At 28.3% G+C, this 16,814-nt stretch overlaps 2 protein-coding genes across 3 annotated transcripts; both read right to left on the minus strand.

Moving 5' to 3' along the window:
• Positions 1 to 7,931: 7,931 nt before the first annotated feature.
• Positions 7,932 to 9,563, minus strand: LOC148231969 (chymotrypsin-2-like). Its single transcript, XM_088192601.1, has 8 exons — positions 9,477 to 9,563; positions 9,357 to 9,410; positions 9,256 to 9,291; positions 9,140 to 9,181; positions 8,892 to 9,066; positions 8,588 to 8,828; positions 8,382 to 8,525; positions 7,932 to 8,300 (listed from the first exon to the last, which is right to left on the minus strand). The coding sequence occupies exons 1-8, from the start codon at positions 9,529 to 9,531 to the stop codon at positions 8,151 to 8,153; spliced, it is 897 nt and encodes a 298-aa protein (XP_088048727.1). The 5' UTR covers positions 9,532 to 9,563; the 3' UTR covers positions 7,932 to 8,150.
• Positions 9,564 to 11,982: 2,419 nt separating this feature from the next.
• Positions 11,983 to 14,293, minus strand: LOC148231970 (chymotrypsin-2-like). 2 transcript variants are annotated; one of them, XM_088192599.1, is made up of 8 exons: positions 14,212 to 14,293; positions 14,102 to 14,155; positions 13,997 to 14,032; positions 13,881 to 13,922; positions 13,418 to 13,592; positions 13,114 to 13,354; positions 12,908 to 13,051; positions 11,983 to 12,826 (listed from the first exon to the last, which is right to left on the minus strand). In XM_088192599.1, the coding sequence occupies exons 1-8, from the start codon at positions 14,273 to 14,275 to the stop codon at positions 12,677 to 12,679; spliced, it is 906 nt and encodes a 301-aa protein (XP_088048725.1). In that variant the 5' UTR covers positions 14,276 to 14,293; the 3' UTR covers positions 11,983 to 12,676. The 2 variants fall into 2 exon arrangements, with proteins under 2 accessions (XP_088048725.1, XP_088048724.1); XM_088192598.1 differs by having other exon boundaries at positions 13,418 to 13,595.
• Between the last annotated feature and the right edge of the window lie 2,521 nt (positions 14,294 to 16,814).

Consider the following 16,814-nt stretch of genomic DNA (forward strand, 5'->3'; position numbering starts at 1 on the left):
TTGAGAATTACCATAAAAATTAAACATGTTTTTTTTCATTGTTTTATTCAAAATACATATATCGTTCTTGCTTTATATCTTTCATGCATCATGATCTTATAAATTCAATTGGACTTCCATTCAATTCAATTTTCGTGTATTGAAAAAATAGTTAAATTTTGTTGACTGAATGCTTTTATTTAAATATTCTAAAACCAAAAAAATATAAGGTAATTTGGATTATTATAAGAACTGAAAACATTTAGTCTTCATTAGTCAAGATATGCTTCTGCCATGTCAGCTCTCTATCCAAATGCAGTTTTAAATTCTTTAGTTCCTCTTTTTACAAAAGTAGAATACCATTTGAAGACACTTGCGGTCAGTCTTTCCAATTCAGCGTGAAGGTAATTTGTATTGATTTCATCTCGTACACTTTAACCTTTTTTTTAGTAGTTCATTAATCCTCTGGATATTCATTGTCGCCTTTGAATAAAAATAAGCTCCGATGTGTTTTCTATCATGCTTTTTGGATATTGTTTGATTATTTGTAAGAGCATCTCTTTCAAGGCATTCGCATGTGGAAGATCGCTTTCATAGCACCTTAGCCAACGGGTTGAATTACAGTGAATCTGCATCTTTATGGTGCGCTAATCGCGGCGCCCGCTTGTAAATGCAAATGAACGTACCGACAGACGAAATTCCGTGTCTGCAGACGAAAACGAGAAAAGTTCAAATGGCAAGCATGAATACATTAGCCGATTCATAAAGCCGGTCGTGTTCTTCTCTCGCCCCGGGCCTATGGGGGCGCAAGCGCTCAAATTGAAGCGGGCAACGCTTGTTGCACTCCTGACTAATGACTACGTCGCTATGCTGCGTGCCAGAAAGCCTTCTCAAATTATAACACGAATTTCGCAGAACGTTAACGAAATGAACACTGTTCCTATGCGAAGTGAGCTTACTATAAAATGAGAAAAAATGACGACTCTTGCGTAGAAAAGGGTATAATATTTTGGCGCCGCAATTCAAATTTTAATATGTAGGGGGCACCTATTCATGTCATATTTTTTTAATATTATGGTTTAATAAATTCAAGTGATTTACAGTCTTAAATTATGAATTAAATAACCATATTATGTGCCCAATTAGACTGGCGATTTTTTTAAGTACAACTAAATTTATCTACCAAACAAATACAATATTTGTAAATTTCTTTTCTATCGCTGATTATGTATTCCAGATATTTTTGGGCTTATTCAAGGTTGATATCATACTAAGAATGTTTTTTAAAGCGTTTATTTTTTTTTCACTTATAAAAATAAGTACAATGCTGTTTTTTAAATATACAAAATAATATCAATCAAATAGATTAATCGAACCAAATATATTGCTCGGCACATTTTTCAAACTAAATAAAAGTTTAGTTCTCCTTTACATTACTGTAACTAAACTGATTTATATAACAGCACATACAAACTCAAGTAACTACATTAGAACTTATCGTTCTCGACTAGCGCTCGTTAGAATTTATCCAATTATTTAGGAACCTCAATTTCTTATTCTTTTTCATCCGAAACTCGCTTCACGCCGAAATTGTTTAGGCACTCGCTTTTCAGCAGTACTTACATACAAAAAGAAAATTTTAAAAAGTAAAACGCGAAAAATTGAAATGTCAAAAGTTTCCGGGTCTAGAGTAAGCATGTTGGGCTGGTTGCGGTATGTACGGTTCATTGCCATTTTCATAATTTTCATAGGTTCCAGTCAAAAGTTGCAGGTATTTGAACGATCTGGATTGTATTGGACAACTTCTGTTAATGTTGGATCTTGATCTACCCGGTTGATAGCCCAGCGTTCCATATTCTCTGAAAAAATATTTTTTTATTGAAAGTTAGATTTATAAAACCATTAAATATTAATTATTTAATTATTACATAAAACAATAAACATTTTAATTTTTAGTAAAAACAATACAAAAGATATCTTGTTATGCGCGTTAACATTTAATATCATATATTTTCCGTTTATTTTATATTTTGCGCGGAGCCCATAAGTCTACAACACGGAACAACGTTTGGGAAACATATATATAATATATTTTTAGCGTATTTCTTTAAAGAAAATGGTATAATAATCTCCTGAGCAGGTTTTTTTAATATTTCTTTAAAAAAACAGCATTATAAATATATTATGCAGCGAATTTTTTTACAATTCCCACAGAAAAATTCATATTAGTTTAAATTAAAAATTATAATTACTGTACATAAATTGTAAAATATTTTTAAATAAGTCTATTAAGCGAAAGTATATTTTAGAAAAAATATAAAAAAAATATTTATTTATTTTAACGATATGATATTATTGGATACCAGACAGTTCAACTTTCCTATGATTTTTTTTATAATACTCTTGGCCGTTCATTTAATTTTTTTAAGCAGATGGTGAATCATTTAGAAATTTTTAAACAAACTATGCTGTGCAAGACATTTCCATTACAAACCCTTTCCTTGCTGGGTGAGGGTAACTATTTTATCACAAATGCAAAGAAACGTCAACATCTTTAAATTGAATAATAATTGAATTATAAATAAAACATAATTAGATAGTTTATTTTTATTAATTTTTTCTTGTCTTTACATGATTGTCTCTATCTAGATTTTTCAAGTATCCTTTGATATGATTTTAGGCAAAATTATGAAGAATGCATTCAAATGCTTTGGCTGATGCTGATAAAATCGACACAGACCTATATAGCATTGCTTTGTTTCCAATTTTATGTATAATTTTCCATACATCAGGGAAAGTATTTGTTTTAAGCGATAGATCAAAAATAAGCAACAGCGAATGTGTGAGAATTTATTTTATATTTTTAGCATACCAGCTAGAATGAAATCAGCACAATTTCCCAAAAGCACACTGAAGGTCAGAAATTGTGCATCTATTGCTATATTTTAGATCGATGTTGTTTGAATTTTAATGAATTGCATAAAAACACATAATACCCATTGAGTAGCTACAAATTTATATACTACATACGTTATATACATTAATTTTAATAAAATATATATCTTATACCTATGTTTTTTTAAGTCTGCATTTATGTTTAGATTAAATAACGTTTTATTCATATTGTAGTCTTTATTTTAGTATGGTGTTGTATATTATCTTTAAATTTAATAATCATTATAGAATATTTCTGATTTGATACTTTGTACCAATTACAATTATCACTGAAATATCTTACTAACTTTTTTCAGCAAATAATTTAAGTTTCGCACGAAAGAGATTTTTTAAATATTTCCAGATATTGGAGATCGATTTTTTACTGACAGAATTCCTGCTATATATATATATATGTATATGCATTACCGCTTATATGGTTTTGCTCAAATAGTATTTAGACATTCGCGGTAATCAGCGTCAAAGTTGACGACCACAACAAACAGAGACTGTTAATTTATAACGGAAGGACACATTAATTCTGCGGCTGCCATTTATCAAACGTAAAATTAGCAGGTGGCATAAGGTTGCACGCCAGATTGTGGCTGCCGTTATGTGATATGCAAATGCAATTAAACCATCTTTGATTTTTTATGGATAATACAAATAATTTCTGTTAAATAAAAATTAATCAATTAGGAGGTATACAGTAAATCGTTTTATTTAGATTGATCTTGATTTTGATTTTGTATACAGATTTTTTAATTTATAAATTATACAACATTATTCAATTATATCATATGCATCTTTAACATGTAGCATAATTTGGAGAAAAAAATATTTTTAACTGTTATTCTGATAAAATATGAACTATTTTTAATTCCGATTAATTGAAAATTATTTATCATTATTTAGTTCATTGAATTTGTCGTTATTTATTTATTTATTTATTTTATGGCATAAATAATTTTAAAATACTTAAGTTAAGGTGCAAAAAATAATATAATTTAACTTATTTATACCAACACCGCCCGTTCCATTGTAACGAGCCATCTGTCTCACCAAAACGGTGACTTAATCTCTTGATGCGAGAATTCAATTAGACGTCGTATATACGAATTTTGAAAATGTTTTCTAAAAGGTTTGTCATGAGTTATTATTAATAAAATTGTCAAACCTCGGTTGCTCAGATGATTTAACTCAGTTATTCTTAAGTTATTTGAGCGATCGTAGACAGCTTGTAACCTATGGCGGTCGATTGTCAAAATAATATTTCACCTCTAGTGTCTACCTGGGCCCTCTGCTCTTTACGTTGTTTATAAATACATAAATACGCCAATTAAAAATTCAAGTTTTTTTATATGCCGATGATACAAAATTGTTAAAATGCATTCGATCTGTTGCAGATTTCTTCTCTATATTTATTTATTTAAAGATTAAAATTTTCTATGAAGATGAGCATCTATCAACTTTTAACTTCAAAATCTCTATATCATGGAATTATCTTTCGGTGGAAACATTTTCACTAAAGAAACATTTACTGAAGATGTTGAAATCATTTTTGAGAGCAAGTGGAAGTTTTCTTTACATGTAAACGACTGTCTGCTATACATCTTCCAAGATTCTTAGCTTTATTGTAACGAACGTATTTTGTATGAACGTATAACCATGACACTGTAGTTCTTATCAATTCATTAAGCTCTGATTTTAAAAACTACAATCTAAATTTTGATAATCTCTGTTTCAATTTTGTTAATGAAAAAAATATCCTATGGTTACTACGCGAGTATTTTTTTTATTTGAAACTACAATATATACATAATGTTTGTTTTCTCCCATATATTATTAATATCTGTTTAATTTTTTTGCCAAAACGTAAGGTAGTGATTCATATACTTTCATTATATCTAATGCATACTTTTTATTGGATTTTATAGTATTTTTTAGAATATTTCTTTATAAAATATAAAATTTTACTCACAAGCCGTATTAATAGCTTTTTTACATATTTTATGAATGATGAACACATAAATTAATTATTCGTATGGTATTAAAAATATATCAATGTCACTTTAGTTGATCATAAATCATTATTCATAAAACACGTGTTTAAAGTAATAAATCGATTTTTTATGCTTTTAGTAAAATCTTTGGTGTTTTTATTTTAAATTCAATAGATATTTTAGTGTCAAAAAAACAAAGGCAAACTTATGTATAAAAACATATGTAAACGTCTAGACAATAATCACCACGTTTACATAACGTAATTTATATGGTCGGTGAAGTATCTAAAAATATAACATTTTCAATATGTGAATGAATGACTTGAAATAATATTTGATTTCATAATGTATATAGTTAATGTACATTGCGATACAAAAAATACACATTCACAAATATAGAAGTATGAAAACTCCCATAAAAAAAAGATTTGAAAAATATATTTTTATGCATGATTTATGCCTATTAAAGCAATATTGGTATGTTTAAATTGGTAAATAAATATAGATATATATTGTGAAATAAAATAAAATATCACGAATCAAAGAGTTTATAGTGCAACTAATATATAGTATAATACATACATATATCTCACTCATTTATTTAATAACAATATTTATTAACATTGGATGTAAACGTAACATATTTTATAAAGCACATTTATAATTTAATAAAATATATGACAATTTTTTTTTATTTTAAATAAATTTAAATCACCGTTACTTATCAAGTTATCTCAATGAGTAAATATTATTACAATACAGAAAAAACATATATTAAAATAAAAAATATATTAAAATATGAAAATTAAATAATACGAATCAAACCAGCTTCTAGTACCTAAAATTATATAGATCAATAAATGCCAGCTTATTAAGGAGTCGGATAGCGGCAGTCATAGGCGAGTCAATTAATGCGGACTTCTTGACTTTAATGGTCAGCAGAGGACGCGATCATGATTCTCGATCTTTAGTAGCTTAAAAAAATGCTTAGCGACATACAACTTTTAGCGAGATATAATTAAATCAAATCCCAAAGCTTTTAAAATAATGGGGCAAGGATTCAAAGTCGGATAATACCCAAATAATATTATTTAAAGGTTTCTCAAGAACCTGCTTTAAACTTTTTGTATTAAGAGGGAGTGTTTAATTATTTGGGGATTCCAAATTATTTTTATGTTAATCCGTGTCAGCCATGATATTTGTAGTTCTTAACGCTGTTTATTTTTAAGCGATTATCTGCTGGTTATAGCTTTTTAAGTTTACACGACCACGTTTCTTTATTAATGTTCTGAATTTTATCGCGAATATCACCAGTTGGTTAATTAAGGTTTTTAACTGTAAAGATTTCTTTTTTTGCTACCGCTATTTGCCTTTATTTTAAATTTTAAGCAATTAAATAACCACTGAAGTAAATTCAATATTATTATATATATTTAAGCGCGTAGGCACTGATGATATTTTTTCTTGTTCGATTAAGGTTGTGAAATGATATTATAGTCGATTGTTTTACTATACGTAGTGGCATAATTTTGACCATACGAGACTCTTGAAACTCTTCCAATCAGTATTGTTATAGTCAAAGACAATTTTATGAATATCCTCACAATCGAGTTCATAAAACACAGAAATGTGTAATAAAGCCTAAATGCATTGCATATCTGAGATCTGAGCCTAATTAACGCAACATATGAAATTGACGATGTCGTGCGGTTGGTAGGGTAATCGTATCCGTGTCGTGCAAGAAGTGAAAAAGCGTCGTTCCGAATCGATTCCAATGCACGTATCCAGCGTAAAGATCCCCAGTTGAAATCATCGAATTTCCAAAATCAAAAATAGTATGCATATCGCTACGGACCAATTCACATCCTAGGGAACTATACCTTGCGACAATTATTAATATACTATTTTTATGTCAAATTTGTATTGCGGCGCTTTTTAGGTTAATTGTGGTATTGTTTATGCGCGAGTGTTTTATTAATTTATTTACAAATATCGCGTCTTGAGAGATGGTCCTTCCGGAGGTAGACAATGTTACGTATGTAGATGTTAACGTGCGGTTTTAAATAAGTTTCCTTTATTACGATAATAATAATTTTGTGATCACTAATGAGTAGTTATAGTTCTTTAGTTTTATATCGGATTCCACATGAACATGTTGATTTCTCATCCAAGTTTTCAACCATCATCAGGGCGATTTCCATTTTACTGCGGCACTTGCCAGCCTTAATTCGGATTTGGAGCATAATCATCATCCTGCGAATATCTGCAGTAGACATAGTATCTGAGGAGGGCTCCTCAATCTGCCTGTTTTGCGAACGCTGAGGCGTCTTCGTCGAAAATACTGACAGGGTAGGCATATTTCAAACGTTAGTTTCGTAGGCCTCAGAGCAGAAAATTTATTTCGTTCAAGGTTTATCGTCGATTTAGCTGTTTCAGGTTCCAAACTAGCTTAGGCAAAGCGAAAGATAGGCCCAGATATCTCTTTTTTATCGATTGTAGGTACCTCTGTTGGTACCTACAATCGAGTTTATTACATATTATAAGCACTAATTGTAAAACATTATTGTGGAGTTCAAACCAATGGCTTTTATGTGTTAGCAATTGACTTAGACCACTGGTCCGACGTGTGATGTTACAAATTTTATAAAATATTATCTGTGAGCTTTGTTTAGCCATTTATAAGTAACAAATAAATATTGGTTAGTATTAATATTTTCATTACGAAAAAAGTATGATTAAGAAATATGTAGCAAATAGATATTAATTTTATCCTGAGGAGAGGTGTTAATAAAAATTATTCAACTTCAGTGATTCAAGTTAAAAAACGCCTAAATATATACAATACTTAGTAATTATCTCATTAAAGTATTCTTAACAAAGTTGGATTAGCAAAGAGCAGATGAAGGTAAAATAGTATGTGTAAAATACTTTAAAAAAAGTTTAAATATGTTTATTTAAACATATGTTCCATATAATATTTTTTAAAATTTATTATGCATAATAAAAAAAACAAAATTTTAAATAACTCTTATATTTTCATAACAAAAGCATGAAACTACAATTCTAATATAGGCCTGAAAAAAATGTTTTTTTATAAAACGATGTTTTTGTGTGTTAATTATTAATATTAATATATTATTATACAAATAATGCCACGCTAAGTACACATAATGCTTTTATTCAAATAAAAGACATTGCCTTCTGAGTTCTATGTGATATCGTTGTATTACGTAATTAGGGATATTTTTTTATCATCCTTCTAATCCATCCTCTGTACTTAGCGACTCTAGTATTAACATCAGGTTTTCCTTTAGCGCAAGGGTATCCCCAAGAAACAATACCGTGGACTTCACCGTTAACTGCCAAAGGCCCACCAGAATCACCCTAATATAAAACAATCCAAATATTATCATAAAGTGTATACTTAAAATAATAATAAAAAAAATATTGAAAATATCTACTAACAAAACACAACCCCTTTCCTGGACCAATATATGTGCACACGTTACCATTGTAAACTTTTCCGGGCTTCATTGCTTTTCGGCATTTTCCTCGCCTCATAATTTTTGTATCAAGATATTGTAAATTATTTGGTATATTCCCCGGGAACTATAAAAATATAATTTGTTACGACAATGACATAATATTTTCCTATTGTCGATGATATTTACGTTTAATAAACCCCATCCAGAAGCTCTAAGAGTAGCTCCTGTGCCAGGCGTTCTTTTAGGTATTTTTAAAGGCTGTGTTTCATTATTAAATGTAAAGTCACATTTTGTTTGTATCATTGCAATATCATGAACATGCGGTCTGTTGTTATATCTATTGTGTATAACAACTCTTTTCACGCCAGATTGTGCTCCTCCAGAATATAAAAATGTAGTACCAGAAATGACGTGATTTAAGAGTCCCCTGAAATTATACATTTACCATTAATCAAATAAGATAAATTATTATAATAAAATATTACCTTACTTGTCGACACAATGAGCAGCTGTTAATATCCACCTATCCGCAATTATAGTTCCTCCACAAAAATGGCGATTATTAGAACTCCTTAAAGAAACAATATAAGGAATCAAACCAGGTGAAGCATTTTGTCCACCAACTATCCTGGGCCCTTGGGCAAAAGAATCTTCGCCCGCAACATCTAATTTGAAGAAAAGTGTTATAAATGCACATAATTAATGTTATAATTTATATATATATATAAGATAAAATACCTTCATCTAGCTCAATATCTGCAGAATCGTCTGTTTCATTAGCTACACAAATAAATAATTGTATAATTAGTTATATTATATATTACATATTTGAGTTCAGTATACCAGTTACGTACAGTCATCGCATTCTGGACAAAATGAACAATCCTCATCTGAAATTACGGTTTATATATTGTATGTATAATATGAAAATAAAATATTAATAAAAATAACTTACCTAATCCATCGTCAATAATTACGAGGTCCGTTCTGTTCTTTGGAGGTAAAATAACTAAAATAAATAATCGATTACTACATAATTTATTGTAATATAAAATTGTTTTAAAACATATCCTACGCGCATATCCTATATCAGTAAATAACACAATTAAAAAAATAAGTAGTAGCTTCATGATATAATCTATATTAGTCGCACTTTAAAACTGAATGATTGGCTTCAATTTTCTTTTATATATAGTCATTGTATTTGCTTATTAATTTGTTTAATATGTATCTAACAAAATAAACATAGCGTTATCGATTTAATCGGTTATAAATCATGATATAAAAAGGTGTTACGCGAGTTGTTTTAAAAGGTGTTTTTGATCAATTTAAAAAAAGATTTTCATTAATAAATATGTCAACACCTTATCAAAATTTAAATTTATATTTAATATAATAGTATAGAAGAATATATGTATTGCTTTTTAATATGAAAATTGCCTTTTTAACTATATATCTTATACTAATATTATGGATTAATTAATGACTCACTGAAAATTGTTTATATTATTTATATACAAATCTAATTGAAAGCTTATACATTTTGGTTTGATTTATTTGTTGACTCAAATGTGAAACCAATGCTTTTCGTTAATTTAACTATTTTGAAAAAGTTGATTTTTTCAAACATAAATATTTCAAATTACTAGAATTAATACAGTACATATTTATGTCGTTAATATTTAAACAAAAACATGGCTGTAAAAAACTACTGAACTTGTGTTGGTATTCTGATAAAATACAGTGATAATTTGTCGCGTTTTTTTATTCACTGATTTATTGAAATGACTTGCTTTAGTTTTATAGACCAAAGAAAGCTTTTATTTTCTGCTATTTAATTTTCTTATTTAATTATTTATAAAAATTGTTTTTAAGTACATTTTTAAATATATAAATTCATAGGATACGTAAATCATTTTCATTTATTTTACTTGCCAATGTCTCGATCTTTACTGCTGGGAGGGTATCATCCGAAGAGAAAAATCTTTCTTTCCCTTCCTGACTTCATCGTTTTCGATTCTAGTTGTTTTCTATTTTTGTTAATTTTTCTTATATGAGAACAAATTCAAATGTGTGTATGTGTTTGGTTAGCTGTATGTATCCCAGAGGCCGCCGGGTACATTTCTAAAAATGCTTTATTATAAAAAAAAGCCGGCCCCAGCTGCAATGTCACATTTATTAATTATAAATTATTACATGCTTAATGATTGATTAATTATTAAATAAATATCAATGGTTGCCAGACTTTTAATGTCATTAATGTAAAAGTAATTGTAAATAATAACTTGTGAATATGTATTATGTCTGATTAATTTATCTATTTGATAGAACGCTTGTCGGATTACAACGGAAGATTTAAAAAAGACAGTAAAAACAGTACGAAGCAATAAGTGTTTCTTCTCAATAAAAATCCTGAATCAAAAATTCTCACATCTTGAAAAATTTTATGAATTGGTGAAATTTTTTTGTTAAAATAATTTTAAAACACTGCATTTTTCATACCACTGCATAGGAAAAGATAGGACTGTATTAGATGTTTTAAAATATGTTTTCTTGAAAGCTTTTAAAAAAGGTCGGAAATATTGCACGGCAAAATATATTTCAAACGTTTACTACTCTATTAGACCGTATTTTTGCTTTGGTATTTTAAAAACTAAATTTTAATGAAATAATAAAAAAAACGCTTTACCTGTAAATCGGCAGATTGCCAATATGCATGGAGGCTTTACAGAGTTACGTCATAAAATTTGCCTGTCGGGAACTCAAATCTCGATTTTTCAATATTCCAGAGGTTTTTTTTATCTTGTTCGAAACATTAAAAATGTTGAATAGCAACAAATTCAATATTGTTTTTACGATTCGGGTTTAAATATGGGAGCCCAATATTATTTTATAGCACTATAATTAATCGTAGTTAATCGATAAGTTCTGGTTTTTTGATTATTACAAATCATCATCCTATTAAAGCTTATATTTTCAACAATTATTCAGTTTTGTGTTTATCAATAATATTCAACAATAATCACTGCGTTTATATAACGTAATTTATATAGTCGGTGAAGTATCTAAAAATATAACATTTTCAATATGTGAATGAATGACTTGAAATAATATTTGATTTCATAATGTATATAGTTAATATACATTGCAAATAGGGAAAATGCGATGAAAAATAACTCATCACGTATGAAAACTCGCATAAAAAAAATATTATTTGTAACACATATTTTTATGCATGATTTATGTCTGATTAAAACAATATTGGTATGTTTAAATTGGTAAATAAAGGTATGTATATATCGTGAAATAAATAAAATATTACAAATCATTGAGTTTATAGTGCAACTAATATACATATATTAATATATCTCACTTATTTATTTAAATACAATATTTATTAACATTGTAGGTAAACATAAATATTTTATAAAGCACATTTATAATTTATTTATTATAATATATGATAATTTTTTTTATTTGAACTAAATATAAATCACCGTTACCTATCAAATTATATCAATGAGTCAATGTTATTACAATACAGGAAAAAATATACCTTATAAAAATAAATAATACGAGTCAAACCAGCTCCTAGTACCTAAAATTAAATAGAAACAATGTAAGCGCGTAAAGTTCTATAAATAATACAAAATACTTTTTTTTAAATATTTAGCTGAGCTATAAACCTATTTTCAAATGAATTGCAAATATTTAGTAGTTTTTCTTAGATTGAACAATTTTTACTATCATTAATTATAAATATGAAAATGTAGTGCGCAAATTTACGCAGTAACGCGGTAACAGTAAAAAATGCTGTAGGGTCTTTCGGATGCACACGTGCAATCTCTTCCCATTTATATTGTAAATTGTACAGCTTCACAATAGTTTTATTGTCTTTTTTTAACCATTTAATTTTAAAATAGATTAATAAATCAGAACGAAGCAAAATCCAAAAAATTGAGAGGTCCGGTATTCACACACTCGCTAGCTTCGGTACCTCTCGATAGTAAGATACCGACAGCTAATATATAATAAAATAAAAGAAGTTTGTAAGTAACTCATTATGTTTTCCATAACAAAATCATGAAACTACAATTCAAATATAGGTGTAAAAATATTTATTTTTTATAAAACGATGTTTTTGTTTTTAATTTTGTTATTATTAATAATCATATATTATAATATAAACAATGCGACGCTAGGTAAACATAATGATTTTATTCAGATAAAAGACCTTGCCTACAGAGTTCTGTATGTTAACCTTTTATTATCTAATTAGGAATATCTTCTTTTCATCCTTCTAATCCATCCTCTGTACTTAGCGACTCTGGTATTAACATCAGGTTTTCCTGTAGCGCAAGGTTCTCCCCAAGAAACAATACCGTGGACTTCACCGTTAGCTTCCAAAGGCCCACCAGAATCACCCTAATATAAAACAATTCAAATAATATCATAAAGTGTATACTTAAAATAATAATAAAAAAAATATTGAAAATATCTACTAACAAAACACAACCCCCTTCCTGTGCCAATAAATGTGCACACGTTACCATTGTAAACTCTTCCGGGTCGCATTCTTCTTCGGCATCTTCCTCGCCTTATAATTTTTGTATCAAGAAATTGTAAATTATTCGGTACAGTTCCCGGAAACTATTAAAATATAATTTGTTTTGACAACTTCATAATATTTTCTATTGATCGATGATATTTACGTTTATTAAACCCCACCCAGAAGCTCTAAGAGTAGTTCCTGCGCCGGGCGTTCTTCTAGGTATATTTAAAGGCTGTGTTACGTTATTAAAAGTAAAGTCACATTTTGTTTGTATCAATGCAATATCATGAATATTCGGTCTATTGTTATATCTTCGGTGTACAATCACTCTTTTTACGCCAGATTCGGCTCCCCCACTATTTAAAAATATAGAACCAGAAACGACGTGATCTAAGCGTCCCCTGAAATTTGACATTCAATATTAATCAAATACGATAAACTAATATAATAAAATATTACCTTACCCGACGACACAATGAGCTGCTGTTAAAACCCACCTATCCGCAATTATAGTTCCTCCACAAAAATGATTATTATTAGAATCCCTCAAGGACACAATATAAGGAATCATACCAGGTGAAGCATTTTGTCCACCAACAATCCTAGTCATTTGGATCGCAGACCCGTCTTCGTCCAAAGCTTCTAATATAAAGTGTTGCACATAATTATTGGAAATTTTTATATATATTATAAATATATATTTTTTTTGCGCAAATTCTTTTGAGTACACTTTTTTTACATTGCGCAGGGAAGGATTTTTTATTCGCACTTTTTTTACTGGTTTTAATGTTAAAAACATTTAAACCAGTACAACAAGTGTTCTCAAAAAAATGTAGAAACTCAGGATGACGCTGGCACAATCATGGCGAAATATAGAGACTCGTTCAAAAAAAAAGATGAACGCGAAAAATAAATAAAATAAAATACCTTCATCTAGATCTATTTCTGAGGAATCGTCCGTTTCATTAGCTACACAAATAAATAATTGTATATTTTGTTAAATTATATATTACATATTTAAGTTCAGTATAACAGGTACGTACAGTCATCGCAATCTGGACACAATGAACAATCCTCATCTGAAAATACGGTATATACATATATTGTATGTATTATATGAAAATAAAATATTGTTAAAAATAACTAACCTAATTCACCATCATAAATAAGGACGTCCGTTTTGTTTCTCAGAGGAAATCGAACTAAAAAAAATAATCGATAACTACATAATTTATTGTAATAAAAAATGTTTTATTACATATTCTACGCGCGTATCCTATATCTGTAAATAACACAAATAAAAAAATAAGTTGTAGTTTCATGGTATTATCAATATTAGTCGCACTTTAAAACTAAATGATTGCTTATAATTTTCTTCTATATATAGTCATTGTATTTGCTTATTAATTTCTTTAGTATGCACACAACAAAATAAACATAGTGTTATCTATTTAATTGGTTATAAATCATAACATAAAAAGGTGCTACACGAGTTATTATAAAAGGTGTTTTTCATAAATGTATAAATAGATTTTTATGAATAAATATGTAAGCCAAAATCAAAACCCTTTCATAATTTAAATTTATATTTAATAATAGAAGTTTAGAATAATATATTTATTGCTTTATAATATGAAAATTGCCAACTTATAGTATAAAATATATAGTTAATTATATATATATTTTATAATATTATGGATAAATTAATAAGCTCACTGAAAATATAACATTGTTTATATTACTTATATGCAAATTACATTGAAAGCTTGTAAATTTTTGTTTGATTTTTTGTCGACTTAAATCTGAAAACAATTCTTATCTTTAATTTAACTATTTTGAAAAATTTGATTTTTTTAAATATAAATATTTTTAAATTGCTAATTTATTAAAAATTAATGCAGTACATATTTATGTTGCTTAAATTCGAACAAAAATGTGGGTGTAAAAAACTACAGCATTAGACTTGAGTTGGTATTTTAACAAAATACAGTCAGAATTTGTCGGGTTCTTTTACTTACTGATTTATTGTAATGACTTGCAGTACTTTTATAGCCCAAAGAAACCAGCGTTTTTTTTATTTAATTATTTATAAATATTGTTTTCAAGTATATTTTTTACATAAATAAATTTATGGGATACGTATTACATTATTATTTATTTTTCTTGCCAATTTTTCAACCTTCGATGTTGGGGGCATCAACCAAAGAGAAAAATCTTTCTTTCTTGTTCTGACTGCATCGTTTTGATTAGATTTTTTTCTATTTTTGTTCATTTTTGTTATATGAGAACATATTTAAATATGTATTTGTGTAGCTGTATATAACCCAGAGGCTGTTGGTTAGACCCATGGCAGCAGACTCGAATTTTCATCTCTAAAAATACCGGTTTTAGCTGCAATCTCACATACATATATAGTTAAAATTTACAATATAAAAATCGTATTTAAATCTTTTGATCAATACAAAGCTACAAAAGAAAAAACAGTGTTTAATATACATTGACCTCATACTATAAAAAGATTTTATAAATCTATTATAAAATAAATTATTATATATACCTAGGATCAAAATTTCTGTAAGCGATGTTTTAATACATTTAGTTCTTCTCGCTTACCCTGTATATTCCCATTAAGCCTAAGCGTTTTCATCGGGGAGCTAGGGGAAATAAAACGGAGCTTATCGGGGTCGTAGCTATATGCCCGGAGCCACGCACGATCACATTTGTACGGCAATTCTAGACACCATTTTTATCCGTAATGCAATTTAATGCATTTTTTATTGCACGCCGCTTGCAGTTAGGCGAAAAGAAGGGGCACTCCCTTTTCGGATGAAAATCTCAAGGGGGACCCCAAAATACTAATTTGATGGACAAGAGGATTAGCGGTGTGTGTACGTACCATTCATGGAATGCAATTTGGTACAAAGAATTATTCAAATTTATCAAATAAAGAATCAGTGCGACAGTGACAATTTTATTAGTCTTTGATTAAGTAACTACTATTGTACACGAATGCGATTACATTTTTTAAGCTTCAAACATGAATATGTTATCTACATAGTCGACACGATTTTTTTCTTTAACGTGAAAACGTTATAATTCAGTTTTTTAATATTTATTTTGCAATGACATTTAGTATTTGATACTTCATACTATTTACATATTACTTCACAGTTTATTCACTAAAGTATCGATGTTTACAACGAATCCTACCATAATAATTATTTTATTTTACAGCATTAAAAAGCATTATCTTATTTAATTTTATGAAAAATAAATTATATTCAAATTAAATACATTTAATGATATATAATCGATACACAATATGATTGGAACATAAAATTTCCCTAGCAACTGAAAATAAATAAACTGTGGAATGAATAATGTTTATAAAATCCCAAAAAATATTTTTTCACAAGGATTGCACCTGAGTGTGTAATTTAATTAATTTTATTCGGAAATATTATTAAAATGTAGCACTATTTTAACTGAAAAAGCAGCACGGCAAAATAATTAAAATACAAAACAAACTATACATTTTGCGCAATATACTGAAACACGTTTTTAATCACGACAACTAATATACATATATACTGCATCGTAAATTTTTATTTTATTGCGCATTTTATTTTTTTAAATAATTACTATTTTATCAATGTATATATTTTATCAATGTTTGGTAACCCTTAGGGGTGTAACTTCGCAACCTTTATAACGCAGGTGGAAACTAGTGTGAAATTTATTAGATTATATTACATATATTGCGGCTACGATCGTTTTCTCTGAGCAGTGGTGAAAAAGCTGGCGCAGGGGTGCTGTCAGTGAAAGATTCTCTGAGGTCTTGTAAGTGGCGTGGCAGCGACA

Source organism: Plectrocnemia conspersa, unplaced genomic scaffold (genome assembly GCF_051122295.1).
Source record: "Plectrocnemia conspersa isolate PC_06_02 unplaced genomic scaffold, ASM5112229v1 ptg000009l, whole genome shotgun sequence".
Lineage (NCBI taxonomy): Eukaryota > Metazoa > Arthropoda > Insecta > Trichoptera > Polycentropodidae > Plectrocnemia > Plectrocnemia conspersa.